The sequence below is a fragment of the Polyergus mexicanus genome, unplaced genomic scaffold (genome assembly GCF_030449975.1).
Source record: "Polyergus mexicanus isolate NDT 795.1 unplaced genomic scaffold, iyPolMexi1.0 SCAF_9, whole genome shotgun sequence".
Lineage (NCBI taxonomy): Eukaryota > Metazoa > Arthropoda > Insecta > Hymenoptera > Formicidae > Polyergus > Polyergus mexicanus.
Window position 1 is genome coordinate 7784389 of NW_027223329.1, and position 19461 is coordinate 7803849.

At 33.6% G+C, this 19461-nt stretch overlaps 3 protein-coding genes across 5 annotated transcripts; 2 read left to right on the forward strand and 1 right to left on the reverse strand.

Annotated features, from left to right (window-relative positions):
• The first annotated feature begins 167 nt into the window (after positions 1-167).
• Positions 168-4302, forward strand: LOC138935999 (triokinase/FMN cyclase). The gene is made up of 10 exons (XM_070301016.1): positions 168-556; positions 794-863; positions 1173-1283; positions 1369-1457; positions 1583-1799; positions 2210-2455; positions 2691-3080; positions 3265-3518; positions 3686-3813; positions 3971-4302. The coding sequence occupies exons 1-10, from the start codon at positions 431-433 to the stop codon at positions 4089-4091; spliced, it is 1752 nt and encodes a 583-aa protein (XP_070157117.1). The 5' UTR covers positions 168-430; the 3' UTR covers positions 4092-4302.
• LOC138936000 (carboxypeptidase D) lies at positions 4190-15520 on the reverse strand. 3 transcript variants are annotated; one of them, XM_070301018.1, is made up of 10 exons: positions 15467-15520; positions 8487-8722; positions 8137-8270; positions 7582-7718; positions 7064-7251; positions 6727-6756; positions 5742-6037; positions 5298-5474; positions 5057-5149; positions 4190-4812 (listed from the first exon to the last, which is right to left on the reverse strand). In XM_070301018.1, exons 2-10 carry the CDS (start codon positions 8719-8721, stop codon positions 4621-4623), a joined length of 1482 nt encoding a protein of 493 aa, XP_070157119.1. In that variant the 5' UTR covers position 8722; positions 15467-15520; the 3' UTR covers positions 4190-4620. The 3 variants fall into 3 exon arrangements, with proteins under 3 accessions (XP_070157119.1, XP_070157118.1, XP_070157120.1); XM_070301017.1 differs by lacking the exon at positions 15467-15520 and adding an exon at positions 9162-10081; XM_070301019.1 differs by lacking the exons at positions 6727-6756; positions 15467-15520 and adding an exon at positions 9162-10077 and having other exon boundaries at positions 4191-4812.
• Positions 12338-18764, forward strand: LOC138936702 (uncharacterized). Its single transcript, XM_070302317.1, has 10 exons — positions 12338-12895; positions 13308-13691; positions 13868-14069; positions 14232-14387; positions 14471-14512; positions 16254-16663; positions 16979-17353; positions 17749-17950; positions 18364-18519; positions 18635-18764. The coding sequence occupies exons 1-10, from the start codon at positions 12534-12536 to the stop codon at positions 18677-18679; spliced, it is 2334 nt and encodes a 777-aa protein (XP_070158418.1). The 5' UTR covers positions 12338-12533; the 3' UTR covers positions 18680-18764.
• Positions 18765-19461: the final 697 nt, after the last annotated feature.

Genomic DNA, 19461 nt, shown 5'->3' on the forward strand with positions numbered 1-19461 from the left:
TATCATTGTATCATCCAAGATCGAGAAGAAGAGAATATTTAAAATATATATATATACATATATATATATTCAGTTGAATTTACCTTGGCAAGGGATTAACTACAAATTAGCCACAAGATTTATAAACGAAGCTTATACGTATATTTTTTCTCAACGTTTAATATAATTATCGAGAAAACGTTTGACTATAAGAGTTACGTAAATATCACTCGCCCTGACTCATTGAGCGAGCGTAAAGAATTAAACGTATAAATGTCAGTTCCGTCGCGCCGTCTGGCCCGTAGATCTCTGTTATCAAACGACAAATACGTCACTCAAAGCGTATTTCCGATAACCTGCGATCTTAAAGCAAAGATCGACGCAGCCCTCCCCCCCGTTCGCATGTTTGGATTTGTTCGATTAGTAGTATACCCGTTTGATCCCGTCGAAAATGACAACCTCGAAGAACTTGATTAATTCGTTAGATGACGCCGTATCGGAGACTTTGTCGGGATTATCTTATGCGTATCCGAGATTAGAGTATCACGCATCGCACGGAGTCGTATTGTCGCCAGATGTATGTATAAATACGCTTTCACATCCGTAATTGCATTCATGATCGCTTCCAATTTAGTGCCATTGGATTCGATTATGATATCGGACCGCGACAATAACAGGGACGTATCTAAAGTATTCGATACACCAAACGCGGTTCCTTCTTTCGTGCTGTGTTATTAGAATTTAATTCAAATTTTTCGTTTACTCTGTTATAAGTAATACACTCGTTCAAGTGCGATTTACTTGTATCTTTTAGTGCAGAAATCGTAAAGATAAAGTGGCGTTGGTTTGCGGTGGCGGCAGCGGACACGAACCATTTGCCGCAGGTAATTAATTTCCATGCCGTTCTCTACACGTATTGTTGAAGAGATTCGTAATCGAAAAATCTTTGATTTTATTCATATATAAAATGAATAATGGAGTATCTTTCTTGGAATAAAATTGAAATTGTTATTAATAGCATTCCAAATCTCTCTTTCTCTATATTTTATATCTTTTTCGATTTGTGTGAGCGTTATTATTAAATGTTTTAAAAGATGCTTGTTAATCATGTGGTAAAAAAGATCTTTTCCCTTTTAAGAAAATTCGTCGATTTTTGTTCAACAACACGACAGCATTTTAAAAAATATTTCTAGGCTTCGTCGGAAGCGGTATGTTGACAGCATCCGTAGCGGGATCTATTTTTGCGGCACCACCGTCTATACATATCACACACGCTCTTCGGTGCATTGTAGAAAATAACAAAGGTTCTATATATCTTGTACGCTTTTTGTGTCCGGTTTATTGTTGTAAAGAATGTTTCATTAACGTCACATTATCATCTCCTTCTAGCTGGCATTCTGGTCGTGGTGCCTAATTATACGGGAGACTGTTTGAATTTCGGCATAGCGATCAAGAAGGCTCAACAAGCGGGCATCAAGGTGATAAAATCTCATTTGTTGCATTTCCTGTATATAGATATATTTTTTAAATATATACAAGAGTAAAAAAAAAATAAGAGAACGTAGTAATGAAGATATTAACATGGATATCTCAAAAAGTTCAGGTGGAGGAAATAATCGTCGGCGATGACTGCAGCATTCCCGCAAACGAGCAGAGCGTGGCTGGTAAACGCGGGCTTGTGGGCATGTTATTCGTTATCAAAATCGCAGGCGCTTTCGCCGAAAGAGGACTTTCTCTAGCTGAAGTAACAGAAATTGCGCAGAGCGTATCGCGAAACACAGCGACCTACGGAATCGGGCTATCCGCCTGCGCTTTACCAGGTAACGTGACAATTCAAGACAATCGTAAGTTACCGTTATATTCGAGACGAGACACCTATACATATGCGTATCGTTATATATATATATATATATATATATATATATATATGACCTATATATATATATATATATATATATATATATATAGGTCAGTATCGCTAGACAGGCAACTACTTTCGAATATTTATTCTCGCATCGTTATCGTGTTGCTTATAAGCATAGTTTTTCTAAAATATCTCGAAGAGATATAAGCAATCTTAGCGAGAAGCCGCTGACAGAAACTCCGTATTAACATATTTGATTAAAAAAAGGGAAATTAATTTTATATCAATGAAACAATATCCATCTACGATATCCAACAGTTTATTTTAGAATCACCCTGTATGTTACCGAGAAAAAATTGAATGCAGGTCAAGGCCTCATGTTCGAGCTTGCACAGGACAAGATAGAGTGTGGAATGGGTGTACACGGGGAGGCGGGATACGAAAGAATCAAGCTCGGGACCGCATCCGTACTGGTGACGTTAATGCTGAAACGCATTTGCGAGGCCTTATCTTTGGCCGCTAATGACTCGGTCGCGGTAATAGTTAACAATTTCGGTGCTTTAAGTCAATTGGAGCAAGGGATCGTCGTTCACGAGATTGTAATTCAGCTTCGTGAGTATAATGTTATCTTAATTTTCTTGTGTATAATACGGGCAATTTAAAGCGTGGCAGATTGATTATACTATATTAATTATATTCTTTGACAAATTGTTAAAGTTTGAATCTTCGATCTTCTATCGAATGTTTATTTTTGTTCTTGTAAGAATAACTTTCATTATAACTCGCTCTATTTTAACAATCTCTCTTTTATTATACAATAATAACATTGATTTTTTTCGATTCACAGAAAATATGAATATAGAGCCTGTTCGCGTCTATTCTGGTGTTTTAATGACATCTTTGAATAGCGCCGGTATACATGTGAGTTTGCTCAAATTAACCGAAAGTCACGGAAATATATTCGTCAAGTGCCTCGACGAAGAAACGACGGCACCTTGCTGGCCGGGTTGCAGCTACAGCATCCCTTCGACTGTCACTCGCACCCCGTTTAAAGACGCGGAGAAAAAGAAAGTAGAGAAGATAGGAATATCATTAAATGTACGCGAGCAATGTCTGATCAAATTGTGTTTGAAAAACGCGTGTGCGGCTGTTGTCGAGCAAGAGGCGCATCTCAACGAGCTGGACCGCGGTTGCGGAGACGGAGATTGTGGTTCGACTGTGAAAAGATTTGCCGACGGTATGTGACGCACGGGTATATTATACGTATATATATATCTTACTTATTTTATCTATTTATTGAAAATTTAGAATATATACATATATTGATATTCGATATATTGAAATAATATTGACGCTTTTATTATATAAACTTATTGAATAAACTTATTATACAATATAATCTCTTTTCTGTATATTTATAGGTATATTGAATAATTTGGATAACTTATCCCTGTCGCATCCAGCAGCGTTGTTATCGGAAATAGCAAATATAGCGGAGGCACATATGGGCGGAACATCCGGAGCTCTGTATTGTTTATTCTTTACGGCTGGTGCGAAGGAGTTGGCTTTATCCAAGCAAGGAGAGAATTTGCGACACGTTTGGTTCTGCGCGTTCCGTAGCGGATTAAATTGTTTACAAAAATATGGGAAAGCAAAAGCTGGAGACAGAACTATGGTTCGTATTTATACACACCGTTAAAGTATGTTATTATTAATGGCGATGGATTGCTGTGTGCTGGCAATTTTATTATGATTGAAAAGAAATTAATTATATCGTCAAAATGCAGTATTTATAGAAATATATTAAAATTATAAGAAGATTGTATTAATCGATATATTTAGATCGATACGATGGACGCGACGTGTACGATGTACGAAAGAATATTGAAAGAACATCCCAGTGATTTTTACGATAGATTAGTCGCGGCGGCATGGAAAGGATGCAATTCTACGAAAGATATGAAACCCCAGTGAGTATAAAAACAAAGATAAATTGATGTGTTTATTCAAATGTTAAAAAAAATGCTACCTTGTATGCGCCAGAAATTAGAGAACTCTATAACTGCGGGAAAATTAAAATTATACTTTTTAATTTTAAAAGCATATTTAATATGCATTTGATTATAGAGCAGGACGAGCTAGTTACGTAAAACAAACTCGGTACTTGACAGAAGTGGATGCTGGCGCATACGCCGCAGCAACGTGGATTGCGGCTATTGTACGGATGATTACGGAGTTTAAGGAATAATAAATACTCTTGATATCTCTTTTTTTTATTTGACAGTTGTAATTTCACGTCATTACTATAAATAAGAAAGATAACAACTAATATAATATAAACAACGAATTTATCATCTAAATTGGAGAATTAACTGGTAATTATATTGATATTAATCGGTAATTATGTTGATACTGTAGATATCAAGCACTATATTTTCTACATTAGGTACTTCTGATTGTATAAAATGAAAATATACAGTTGTATGTTTCTGTTTTTATAACTACAATAAAAAGTACGTTCTTTTTTTCAATACACATTTAACGAGTTTCCATAAATTAAATTCATAACATGTAAAGATTATATCAGATTTAAACGTACAATAGTTCGCGCTATGTTTGGCAGTATTTTGCCGATTAATCGGATTATGAATCTGTTCGCATTTTGCCCCGGCTTTCCCGTAAAGCCACGAATAGACCAAACTTCATTTTACTTTATACACACAATAACATATATAGAGAAGAAATAAATAATTAAATATTCTTTCGCGCGCGGCATATTATCCGAAGAGGTTGGTCACAAAGGTGTTAAATCCATTACTAATAGACGAAAAGATACCGCTGTTGGCATCGGCCGCGGTATTAACTCCCGATTGCGGTCGGTAGGGCAACGTATGATCTCGATGCGGATAAGGCCTTCCACCAGTGTTTCCAGTATACAAAACAGATCCATTTTCATCGTTGTACTGCCTCTATTTCGGAGAAATATAAAGAACTTTAGCGTATCTTATAAAATATATAAGAGCAATCGTGTGAAAAATATTGTATATGTCGCTGATTGACACTTGACAGATTCCGTGATTAATTTTTTTTGATAAAATTTAAAAATCGCCGAATTTTCAGCCCATGAATATAAAAGATAGTTTCAAATATATATTAGGAAAAAAATGCGTGAACATCGTGCATATTTGTGTTTGGATTATTGACATTGCTTACCTTTAGTGAGTAAAGCGTAACATTGAGGAGCGTCGGATGCTGCTCGATTACCACAAATTCAATCTCACGAGGTATATATCCATTTGAGAATACCTGACGTAGAAAATAAATGTATCTTTGAAGATGATGTGGCAAAATATAAATAGCGCTACTTTTAACGAATTTTTAATCGTATCATTAATTTTGTTAATAGAGAGATAGGAGAATAGCTGTATTTGAAAGAATACACTCCGCAACGTACCTCTAATTTGTAAACGCCAGGTAAGAGAATTCTCCAAAATTCGCCATATTTGGTTGTCGAAAAACTGACATCTCGTGATTTTACTTTAACCGACGCTCTCTCAATGGGATTACCATTTTCATCGACAACGAAACCATGAACACCTCTATGAGCTTCTGCCAAGAACTTGATTAAAGACTAAAAAAATAACGAAATACATTATACGCGCTGTTTCAACAGATTATTCGTTATTTTAGTATATTGGCAGCGTAATTAACAAATAATTGAGTCTTGCATCATTCGCAACCACAGACTTGATGCAGATTTACAACAGAATGATAAATCGTTGCTGTAATCGCGATGAATATTGCTTTTCAATTAAATATCTTAAAAAAGAAATTTATATTTTACGAAATTTTTGTAGGAAGAGCGATATATATTTTTAATATATTCCACAAGACTCACCGCTCGATTTTCCTCCCAATAATGCGGTAGATCCGAGGCCGGCGGGTATTTGCAGCAAGAAAGTTCCAAGGTAATTTCCATACATCCGTTCCACACGTAGTTAAAGTCTTGCATTCCGCCGGTAAGCGGATACCACTCGGCGCCGTTAGTAATTCCGCGTTTAAATGCAGGTTGAGATGGCGAGCACGGTAATCCCTGATACATGGATCCGTGGTTTCGGGAGTACGTCAACGATAAATGTTGAAACACGTCATCGTCCGGCGAGATACTCGGCGTCGCCGTGAAACTCTGAAACACTATTCCCTTAACGTGAGATTGTTACAGTTTTTTACAAACAATAGAGCGATGTCATCCGTATCTCGATATTCCGAAGATGATTCGTGTAACCTACAGGCTGTTATTTGAAATTTAGGATAATTTTATCCTATCTTTCTTTCCTCATATTTTCAAAATTATCTTCCTCTCGATAGGAGAGTAGCGGTCTCGAAGCGCCAATAACTTTACTCTTACACGAGAAATCATCTTCTTTTTATCGTAAATTATATTCCATCTTGTATAGTGTTCCATCCTTTTTTTTTTGCTAGGGCCAGGCCGTACAAGGACATGCATTTTATGCCAGAAGCGTGTAATCAGAATATTTATTTTTATTATATGTATATTTCGTTTTCATATATTCGGCGTACAGTATATCGCAAGAGTTGGTGCGGAAGTATAATTTCTTCTACAATTCTTCTATTCTATTTTTTCTATATTTCTTCTATTCTTCTTCTACAAGTTCCATTATAAAACCGTAGACTTTATCATTTATTTTTTTTTGAAATCATATCTGTGAATCAATCTTTTATCGAAAGATATCAAAGATATAATAAAGAATAATTATATACATATGTATATATATATATATTTTTTTTTTTTTATTTCTTAAGTAAATGATAATGTCGCTGATTATTGAACGCTAATGAAATAATCATATATTGCACAATACCTGCACATAGTGGCGCTGATCGACATATTCCTGACGGCATGAAAGTTTACATAATATCATGACAGCTTCAGAGCTACGCGCAGTTATAGTCATAGCTGTCTGTAATCTTACATAAATGGAACGTTAACAGAATTCGGAATCGAAATGCGTTGCTGGAAGGCACTCGTAAAAAATAGTAACGCCTATTTTTTTTTTTTTTTCAAGATTATTTCAAGCAAAAAAAATGATGATACGATAGGAATTCTGTGACTGTGGACGATCGCGCCACTCGATTATTTTAACGATTAATTCGGCACACACAATGATCGTACAAAAGATGAAGAAATTTTCAACTTACGCGAATTTGGGGTATTGTCGAAGGGATAACTGGCTACGAGAGCACCGCCGTGTAAACTGCCCGAGAGCACGAACTGAATCTTCGAGACCCATTCCTTGACAGCTTCGGTTTCCGGCTGGCTCTTTTTGTTGTTTTGCTTAAAGTAATCTGGGAAGTTGCGGTTTAGATCGAAGCCACGCGCGTTATACCTATCAAGTCGTAGAATATGAAAGAATCAGGAGTATTTTTCCCTCGTCTTCCGTCTTCAACGGAAATGGAATGGCTCAATATGTAGACGAATTCTGAACATAGCTATTTTAAGTTTTGAAACATTAAATTTTATGCAAATTTAAATGAAAGAGTTTTGTAAAAAAATGTCAAAGAAGAGACATATATAGTCCATATGTCTGACAAGGGAAATATCATTTGTTATAATTTTTTAACATTTATATATATGTATGTGTATATAAATATATTGATTCACTGCTAAGTTTGAAATCGATCTAAATTGATATTAAAAAACTATGCAAATATCTAACCTGCCTTGACCACCGTCGCAGCGTCCTTCTTTAGAAACTTCAAAGCCATCAGGATTCATTGACGGCAGAATATGAATCCTTGTGTTATCCAATAACCACGTAATATATGCATCTGATCCATACGATGTCACGAGATTCTAAAACGAAGAAAAAAGAGAAAAGAATTATATCTAGAAACATATATGTGTCATCTGTTTGTCGAACAAATATATAAATCATTAATATTGTCAATATTATTATTAATTTCAAAGTTGCTATATTATTATTATTATTATTATTATTATTATTATTATACGTTAATTAAGATTATATTATAAATGTGTTATAAAAATTATGATATTTATACATGCATTATTAATATAGCGATGCTACAAGAGCACAGATGATGCACAATATTTTATTAGATAAAAAAATCTTATTCGAGTATATATAAATCTCTTTTATCTTCACAGAATATTACGCCATGATCCGATGAAAAATATACATGCTGTATATACGTGCTTGGTCATTGCGAGTAACGTGATATGGAAATTCCAACGCCTGATAATTACGTACATGAATGAGATGTAGCATTAATTCGCGTCCCACAGCTTCGTTTCCGTGTATGTTAGCGATATACTTTACATCAGGCTTCCCGATCATGTGCTCGTAAGGCGACGACGACACGACCATCACCCATAGATCACGACCTGTCGCACAAATATGTCGTCTGAGATTATAATATATTTTTTTTTTTTTTACTTTAAACACATAAAGAATTGTATAAAACGTTTATAAGTTTTGAAATATTTTTTCCATGTTCTCCTTTTATCAAAATCGATATGATACCTATATATAAGTACTTTATCTCTGAACATATGATGTATTCACATCGCATTCCTTTACACATATAAGAGAATCCGTACCTTTCACCGACTTTCCTATCGAGTACAGAGCGGTGAGATTTTGAAATCGAAGGGACGTCGCGCGAAGAAAGCGGCTCATCTGCTCGTAATTGTGGTACTTGAACTCGATATTGTATGGCTCCTCGTACATTAAGTAACGCGAATGATATTGACGAGGTAAATCTCCTTTCTTCGGGAATTGCATTCCACAAATACTTCCATAGATGGAGATGAGAAAAAGTAGCACGCGATACATTCTGTAAGCATCGTCGTAATATAGACTTATACGTATAAGAGATGTAATTAAGTATATAATCATTTTTCTTTTGCTTTCTAATTCAATATAATATGAATAAATATAAATATAATGTAATATAAATATATATATATATAAAATATTAGAATATTATATATATATATATATATATATAATTTATATAATTTATATAATTTATATTTAAATAAGAGAGAAATAAGCAAAGAGAGAGAAAATATTCTTCTACGTATATTACATTACTCGACAATTGAATAATGTATTATTTGCATTGAAAAGTTTTCATTGTAAAAAAGATTGATATATTACTATTTAGAATATTAAATTAACATCTCTTGCATTGTGTCGCATGCAATTTTTTTGAAAATATTAACAGATATATTATTTTTATCTTAAAACTTTATTAGAAGAATTTGCATTACCTGACAGTATCCAGTATCATATGATAAACGTTTGAAAAAATCGCTAAACACGATCGCACTAACTTTGGAGCAATCTTTTACGCGCGAGGGACGATCCTCCACTCTTCCGTGTTCGTACGTTCGTTCACGCAGAAATTTATCCGCGAGAGTGACCCCTAGGGCAGTGAAAATGACGATTCGCACAACGAATTTTTCACGACGATTCTAGTTTTCTTTCCTCGCTCCTGGCTATTTATGTGGTAGCCGGCGCCGATGAAGAGGACACGCACTTTTCTTCGTACGCGATCGCGTTGGCGGACGAATCGATGGACGGCATTTGCGGAAATCGGAAGAGGATTAAGAAAAGAAGACGAAAAGAAGAAGAGAGTAGGAAACCAAAGAAAGTAGAGAAATGCGCCGGCAGTGAGCGAGAATGAGGTCCGCGCGCGGACGTTTGACAGTTCGCGTCCGAACGTAGGAGGAAGGTGTTGAGCCGCCTCTCTCGCCTGCGTGAGAGTAGCGGCGAGATACTGCGAACTCTCACAAAGAGAAGCGAAATATGTCGTGCACTCACTATACCACCACCCGTATACCGGTAGACCAGCACCAGCAAACCAGCACCACCATCTCCATCACCACCACCACCGCCGACGCCACCACCGCTACTAATGAAGCCCACTTCCTCCGTCACCGGTATCTGCACCGTTGTCTACTCTCTCTCCGTTGTAGACCAACCACTGGCACACAATGTGTATACCAGCTAGCTAGGAGACAGCCGTCGTTTACCCGTCTCATCTCGGCATTCTACCGCAACGTCAACGGGCGCAGGGCGCACAATGAGCAACCCGTCGAGCGTATCGCCGCGAATTGTTATATTTCGTGCGCGCATTTAGCGTACACGCACACGCGCACACATTAATAAGCGATATCTCTGGAGATCTTTTGCGTAAACGTAACACAGGAAGTTTCGTATCGCTATGCGACGAGATAAAGTCCGAAATGCTCGCAGTCCATAAAAAGGGAAACTTTCAACGATTACGAATAAGTCAATAGAAATGATTTTTTTTTTTTTTTTTTTTTTTTTTTTTGACATTGATAAATAGATGTCTTTAGATTCAGCAGCGACCTGTAAAGATATCGCTTAATTCCATTATCTAGAAATATTTATTCTAAATTAATTGTTATATTTTAAATTAATATATTTATACGAATAACGCGAAGAAGTTTATAGGGCACATATAATATCAATAGAAGATATATTAATTAAAAATTATTGCTATTATATACGATATACAACTCATTACTGCTCGAAAAAAGCATATTATTTATAAACTCTCTCTCTCTCTCTCTCTCTCTCTCTCTCTCTCTCTCTCTCTCTCTCTGACAGAGTGGTCTTTACTAAGACTAGCGTCGCTTTACATGTTAAAGAGGACGAGTACAATACATATATGTATCAACTCGCACGACTACCGGTTACGAATCACTACTACTATTACCGTCACCACTACAATTCTACAAGTCGTTCACCAGCGCTACCGGTGTTGATTGAGGTGAAGAGGTTTTCGTTCTTGATGTTTGGCGCACGGACCCATCCTCTGCCCCCGCTATTACAGGGAGGGAGGCGGGGGAGAGGGGGGGGGAGGAGGAGGAGGAGGGAATTCGCGTCAGCTCCGGGCGCTATATATTTTCGAATATAATGAGCCTGTCCGCGTCCATCTGAGACACCAATACAGCGATGGTATACAGGTCGATAGAGCATTCGTAAGATCACCGACGTTCACCACCACCATCATCGCGTACTTTCGACGAGTTATCGAGGACGGTGTCCTACTAGCGGTGCCCGACCCCTTCTTCTCTCCCTATTTATGCCGACCGAGGCACGGATCACGGTTTCGGATGGATCGTTGAACTCGCGGGAGGAAGGTGAGACACGTCGGGGGGGGGGGGGGAAAGAAAAAAAAAGAAAAGAAGATTCAGCCAGAAGTGTGTCACCGAGGCGCGCTGTAGCGTGATGTAGCCGTAGAGTGAAATGAGAGAGATGGGGAACAGAGATGAGAGAACGGTGCGGAGACGGAGAGGAAGTCCGAGAACCTGATGCGCCCTCCCCAAGGTGGATTTCGCTCACGGTCGACGATTTACCTTGAAAGGACGAAAAAAAAATAAAAAATAAAAAAAATAATCATCTCCTCGGAGAGGATCCCTTTCATAACGGATCACACTATCGAATACAACGGGAATGTGTACAGGTTGAATGACGAAATTTGGATAAATGAACGTGGCGTGAAGAGAACACGCGTACACACGTGCCGTTCACTTATTCCGGATAAAATTTTCAGAATTAGCGGGAATAAATATGTCGCGAGAGACGAGTGGATAATATTCTCTCGCGCGATCTACAATATTATGGAAACATATGATTATAGTTAAAACGGGAGCTGTCATTGCAAACGTCGCGACTTAAGGCCGTAATTAACGGCTATAGAGTAATGTAAATTCTTGAAATGTAAGTAAGTCGCCGGTGAAAATCAACCGGTAACTTCCTTCTCTATAAAATAATTGTGAGATTCATATTACCGCTATATTTTTCACAAAATATTATTGCAAAATAAAATTAGAGTTTAATATTTCAAAATATAGCAAATATATAATATATTCCAAATTCGATGAAAGTTTTATTTTGTTACAATATTATATGTCACATATGTATCCAGCATTCAGAACATACTTTTGCACTAAAGATAGATATTTTTAGAAAACATGTATTGCATTCATTGAGTCAATTGAGGCTTCGCGAATGTCGTTAGAATTATGCAATACACGTTTAAATGCAAGTGTATTTCGTTTCCTGGGAACGCGACAATATGTTGGAATTCACCGGAAATATAACGTCCCTCAAATGCATCAAACGACTACACCCCTTATAATTATATCTTACAATTAGATATGTTACCCGGCGGTGAAGTATCAGTCATTAATGAATCATTAATTTTAAGCCATGTAGGGACAACGAAACTTGACAAAGACGTTTAACCGTAGTGCTTTACGAACCTTGGTCGCGTATGCGTTATCATGTATTAGTTCATTTTTATAGATATTATACAATTGTTGAAGCTATGTAATCCGATTTCTTTTGGCTATAAATATTAATCACAAGACACTCGCAATTGTGGTGTTGAAATTGAGGCTTGATACTTTACTGTACAAAAATATATGCAAAACATAGATTTGTGAAGATACCTTTTAAAAAAGTATACGAAGGTCTAAAAAGATTTAATAAAAATATATAATTATTTATTTTTTGTTTATACATCTTAATATTGTAGTTAAATATGTTAAAAAGGTTTTTCGGCAAATAAAGAAAGTCTATCGCTTTTAATAGTATCGTAGACAAAAATGCAGATACTCTCTTTTAATTTTTTTTTATACACTATTAGTGGTATGTGGCGACCAATCGAATGGTCCTCGAAATGTTTCAACATATTGTATAGCCTGCTCACTTGCCTCACGATATATCTGTTGACAACTCTAACGCTGACTCAATTGCTGGATATAATCCTTGTTATCGATAACGTGGATGATTTTGCCACAAATTCTTTAATGCTGCTTTCGGCTGTCAGTGTATTGTTCAAAGTAACTGCTATTGTAACACGTCGCGATGAAATTATCAATTTGATCGAAACACTACGGAAGAAACCTTGCGAAGCTAACAATGAGAAAGAGAGCGACATCCAGATGAAGTTCGATCGTTTGATCAGGTCGGTATGTTTAACCGTTGATGACGTCACAACTTGTTAGCATATAAATTAACACATGTGGTCATTCACTTAAATAAAATAAGACAACACAAATAAATTGAATTAAAGAGATTTAAGATTTAATTTAACAAATATATGAGAAATTCTGATCGTAAGTTAATTTTTTTAAATTATTCATAAAAAATGTATTAGTGTGCTATCGAATAATTATAATATAATTAATTTAAACGAGTGCGTTTTACTCATACGTTTGTGATGGTAATTGTATGATAATCAAAGATGATATTTTTCAATATATTTACTGAACATTTTCGTTAATTTATGTAATTTTGAAATGCTCACACACACAACATACATTGCTCTTGTACATTGCCATTATATGCTGATTATTATATATTTTTGCGAAATACAGATCATATTCCATAAGTTACACATCTCTGGCATCGTTTTCTGTCACTGGTACCATAATAGGAGGGGTGCTCAATATTTTAGAGGGTCAATTACCCTATAGAATGTGGGTACCGTACGATTACACCTTGCCCATTTTATTCTGGTTTACATCAATTCAAGAGCTCGTGGCTATAATTTTTGGCACGATTGTAAACGTCGCGACGGAGACCACGGTATTGGGATTTTGCTTACAAATATGCGCACAGATTGAGATTTTGAAACATCGTCTGCAGAAAATGATGAAATTCAGCGAGGAGAAATCTCCCAGAATATCGTTGAATGATGCTATTGGAAATAAAACAGGCAGATTGTCGGAGCATATTTTACATCACCTGTGTATAATCAGGTTCGTCAAGCAGATGATAAAGTTATTTTACATATACGTATCTTTCTGTGTTAAATATGTTAGATGATTTTTGTAGTAGCATACGTAATATTTTATAATAAGTTGTAATATTTTTTTATTTTCGTATATATTTTAATTATATTAATTTTTGCAACATGATATAAAAATATTTGTAGGCTTGCCAAAACTATAAACAAGATATTCAGCCAAGTGATCTTCGTACAATTTTTCGCCAGCATACTAGTATTATGCTCAAGTCTGTACTATTTATCTTCCCACGTGACAATTTCAGACGTCGCCACCTTGATTATCTACGCGCTTTGCATGTTTGTTCAGATTTTTGTTTATTGTTGGGCTGGAAACGAAGTTACACTTAAGGTAGTTATACTTAAGATATTAAGGATCTTGTGTTATATAAAAAGAGACAGACAAAGAATAGCATATATTGCTGTGCAAAATAAAATTTTGCAAGTTTTTCACAAAAAATTATTCCGCCGATGACCGTTTCATCATATTCTAATCTTGTTTTTATTCTTTCAGAGTTCTGAATTGAGCGAAGCTGTGTATCAAATGGATTGGATATTGATGCCAGTTAGCGAACGAAAAGATCTATTGATGATTATGAAGCGTAGCGCACGATCCATCAAGTTTACCAGTAGCTTTTTGGTGACGTTGTCTCTGGATTCTTATGGCAATGTTGGTATCAAAACTTAAAGGTTTTTTGATATTTTGTAATGTAAAGAGTTTAATTTCTACTTAAACTTAATTTTATCTTACAGCTTCTGAAAGCGTCTTACTCTGCATTTAATCTTTTGCAACGATCTTAAGATTAAATTTATACTTTCGCAATATATATCGTGTACGTGATAACCTTATAAATAAATTACTCATCTCAGAATGTGAAATTTCGATATATCTTTTTTTACAGCTGTTATAGCAGTTCTTATTTTTTGGACAAATTATCGAGAATTCACATAACACACATTGATAAGTACAAATTAAATTAAATTGAAATCAAATGTTTTTTTGCAAACATTCACAAAACATCTAATTTGAATGCAATACAGATATTTTCTTATGCGTCATTTTTAAGAAAGGCATATAAAAATAATTAAATTTGGAAGATATCTTAATTCAATCAATAATCCAGAATATTTTGTGATTTGATTTGTGAATTTTTATAATATATAGAATAATTTTTAAAATTATTAACAAAAATAACTGGTGAGATATAATAATCACTAAAATTGTTAGAAATATTTATTAAGATTTCAATATTTCTTAATTAATGTAAGAGAGACGTATGTTGTTTTTTTTTTATCCTCTAATCGAAGTATACATTATTTCTAAAAAGCTATGTGTAAAGATATTTAAAAGAAATAGAGGCAAAATGCATAGAAATGAAAATTTCTTTAAAAGAAGAGAGATAAATTGCTACAATTATAATAATTTACATATATAAAACATTTAAAGTCAATTTTAAAATATTCAAGCAAAATGCTAATAAAAAAATATTACATGTTTGCCTAGGAACGATACATCACTATAATTAAAAATACTAGGCAATAAGCATTATAACTACAACGTGATACATGAATTTAAAACTTTTGTTTGATTAATTCGCTAAGAATAAAACACTTACTATTTTTTTTATAAGCCTTATACGAAGCACGCGATATACGGTAGAATTAATAATGCTTGCACTCGTCATATTTAATAGAGACACATGTAGATGGTTCTATAACTTGGAGAAAATCTAATTGTACTATACATACTCGTTATATTTTCTTCAAACGATGAAATGGAGGAAATATAAATGTTTATATTTCTCTTGGAAAATATCAGTCTACACTGAATTGTATCCGACGATAAAAAATAGATATCTTATTCGATGGGAATGTAACAATATGCTTGGATACAAAAATAGAAATATGCCACTTGATCGACGTAAAGAAAACAGTTGTCATTACAGTTATTACAATATTTATGTATAAACGGAAAATAATGTACACCGTAATACGCTATAATAGACTTTATGTCAAGTTGCTAATGATAAATAGTTAATATGGCATAGAGTTCTCTGATATTAAAGAAAGTAAATTCATGCATAGTCTCTTGCGATACATGCGCGTTTTATTTAGTTGAAGTTTAATTGTCTTTACGATATTGAAACAGTCCATAGCGTCTATCATTTGTGTTGTGCTGTTAAAATATGAGAAGCAATATTTTGGGAAAAGTGTGCGATATAAATATCTATTTTTAAGTTATATTTGCATATATTTCTATCATGGTTAAAGATCACTTGATTCTCAAACGCTAATATCATCTATGTGTTAGATGAATAAAATCTTTCATATTTATTGCTTAAAATGAAGTGTGAACGTCGCTCATAAAATATTTTATCATCGTATAATATATCATATAAAAAATTATATCCTATTTTATATATATTGAGTTTTTCCTAAAACAACTCGTAAAAATTAATTAATATATTTAAAAAAAAATAAAAAGAAGAGAGTATACCATGCTATAAATGATTATTCTAGTTATTTTATGTAAAAGTGCTATATTTTTGTGCAATGTCCCGATAAGCTATTTCTACTTAAAAATATGCAACTATTTTCTCTAAATTTTTCAATGTATACCGTCGGCGGTGTATGGCGACCTATCGAATGGTCATCGAACGTCGCTAAGTTGTTATACAGCATCTTTACCTCTACTGTACTAGGCTTGTTATATTTTTTTATGATAACACAATTCATGGATATTCTTCTTGTTGTTAACAATATCGATGATTTTGCCACTAATACTCTAATGTTCCTGACTATTGTTGCTGTTACGTGTAAAGGGACTATCGTTGTAGTACGTCGAAACGCAATTATCAAGCTGGTACAAACATTGTTGAAGCCACCGTGCAAACCTCGAGACGAAGACGAAATGGCAATACAAAAGAAATTTGATAAATTTATCAGGTAAGCACGTATCATTATAAAAACTTTCGTCATTAGAAAAACTTCGACTATAATCATACAAATGCTACAAAAAATATATCAATTTTCTTATTTAATGTAATAGTAAATATTCTGTAAAAAAAAAAAGCTATAAAATTATTAAATCTTATATTAAGTTCCTCATCTATAGAAGAAAATTTACTTAAATTAATTTGTGTTTAATTTTTATTGTCATTTTGATTATAAATTTTTGTACGTGTATTAAAAACGCAAATTTTTAAGCTGCTATAAAAGTACAGAAGTTTAGAAAATATAATCACTATTCTTTATTCACAGGTCATGTTCAATTAAGTATTCGCTTTTGGCGACGTGTTCCGTTACAGGCGTCACAATAAGATCAGTGCTAAACATCACACAGGGTTATTTGCCTTATAGAATATGGGTGCCATACGATATTGATGTATCTCCGATGTTCTTAATTACATCCATTCAGCAAATCATGGCTGTGATTTTCTGCACTATCATTAATGTCGGCACGGAAACCCTAGTCTTTGGATTGTTTTTGCAAACGTGCGCTCAGTTTGAAATTTTCGAGAATCGTCTCGACAAATTAATATCTAACAAGACAGCTAAATATCTGAAACCTGTTTCATCGAATAAAGAAAGGGCAATAATTTCGGAATACATAAATCATCACCTCAGTATTTACAAGTTAGTGTCGTATGAGAATCAATTCTTTTATGCATTGCTTTCCGTAAATTCTATCATTTATATTTTGAAATATACGAATAAAATACAAAAATACGAAATATCTGTTAATTATGATATCTACTATTTCTCTGCTGTTTTTTAATATCTTGGTAACATTTATAAAATAATTTGTTATTTTAATAACAATTATTATGTTAAATTGTTCAATTCTTAAAGTAAATTAAATATTAATTCTTCTTTAAGATCATGTCTGCTATGTCTTAAGAAATAAAACACGACGAGATGTATTCCCATAATTTTTAAAGCTTAAACAATTTTGAAAATATATATAACGATAACATTGTCCACCCCATTACATATTACCTTAATATAAAATTAATATAACATCGTTATAGATACGCAAAAACGGTAAACGTTATATTCAATCAAGTACTTTTTGTCCAATTCTTTGGCAGTATACTGGTATTATGCACAAGTGTATATTATCTGTCAGCACATATGATGGAATCCGAAAGTGCTACTTTGATAGTTTACACTATCTGTATGTTCGTACAAATCTATGTTTATTGTTGGTCTGGTAACGAAGTCATACTTAAGGTAAATTTGGATTTCACGATCCAAACGTATACTTGATTCGAGATTATCTCGCAAGCTTGAGAAAAATTAAATTATGAAAATATTCGTGATTTTGAATTACATTTACAAAGTATACGAGTCTGAGTGATTTATTTTGTAAATTAATGTGATTCAGAATCGCGAACATCTGTATAATTTTATTCGTTTTAAGCTTGCGAAATAATCTTCCATCGCAAAATTGGAAATATCCCACATTCATGAATATATATATATATATATATATATATATATATATATATATATATATATATATATATTATGTGAAATAACGTATATATATATATAAATGTATGTAAAGTATAAATGTTTATATATGTATATATAAAGCTGTAAAAGGAAAATAATTTAATATTAATATAAAATAATTATTATAGAGTGTTAGCGTAGGAGATGCGATATATAAAATGAACTGGCACTTGTTATCAGTAAGCGAAAGAAAGGAGCTGTTGATGATCATGATGCGTAGTACACTGCCTATAAAATTTACCAGTAGCTTCTTGATAACTTTATCTCTCCAATCTTATAGCGGTGTAAGTATTATTATCGTATATGTATATAATAAAATAATATAACTAATATATATAACTAAATTTTTGACAAGTGCATAATCTTCTAATGTAATCCTTTCTCTAATTTTTCTTCCAGATTTTGAAAATATCATACTCGGCATTCAATGTATTACAAAAGTAAGATATAATTAATCGAGAGTGTACAAACATGAAAATATTTCTTGTAGTTTTTGATAAATTAGCAGACTGTAAATCTGTAAAACTTCTACTTGTGTATATATCTCAACCCAAATCCCTACTTGAATTTTAAAAATATTGATGTCGTCATTATTTATAATTATTATATTCGTTTGCCTTTTTTCGCTAATAGATTGCCAATATTAATTGTCATAAATAAAGCTATCTATCAAAATGCGAACAATCATAAAATCTATTTGGTGATATTATAATATCAGATTAAGCACATTCGAAACAAAAAGGAAAAATCTGCAGAATATATAGCATTCGTACATAAATATATAATACATATTGAAATGCTGATGATAACTGTCAAAATTTACTCTTGAGAATAGGAACACATTATACAGTCGGGCGAAAAGCAAATATATAAAACCGATATCGTATATAAAAAGTACCGCAGGATAGTAAGATGCAAATATCTGCAGATATTTATGACATGTATATAGATACATCCGTACACACATATACATACATTGACTGAGTAAATACGTAACAAAACAATGTAATAGTTTTATCTGAGATATGTATAAACAATGATTTTGTGATTTGAAAACATTATTTAAAAAAGAAAAATATCACTTTTCTCCAATAGTATATCTGCGATATACTATGTGAAAATATACTAGAGTTGCTACATAATTTTCCAGCACCCTCATCATACTTAGCAAGTAGATGTATAAGTGATTAACTTGGAAAACATTTAAATGTATACGCGTACATTTT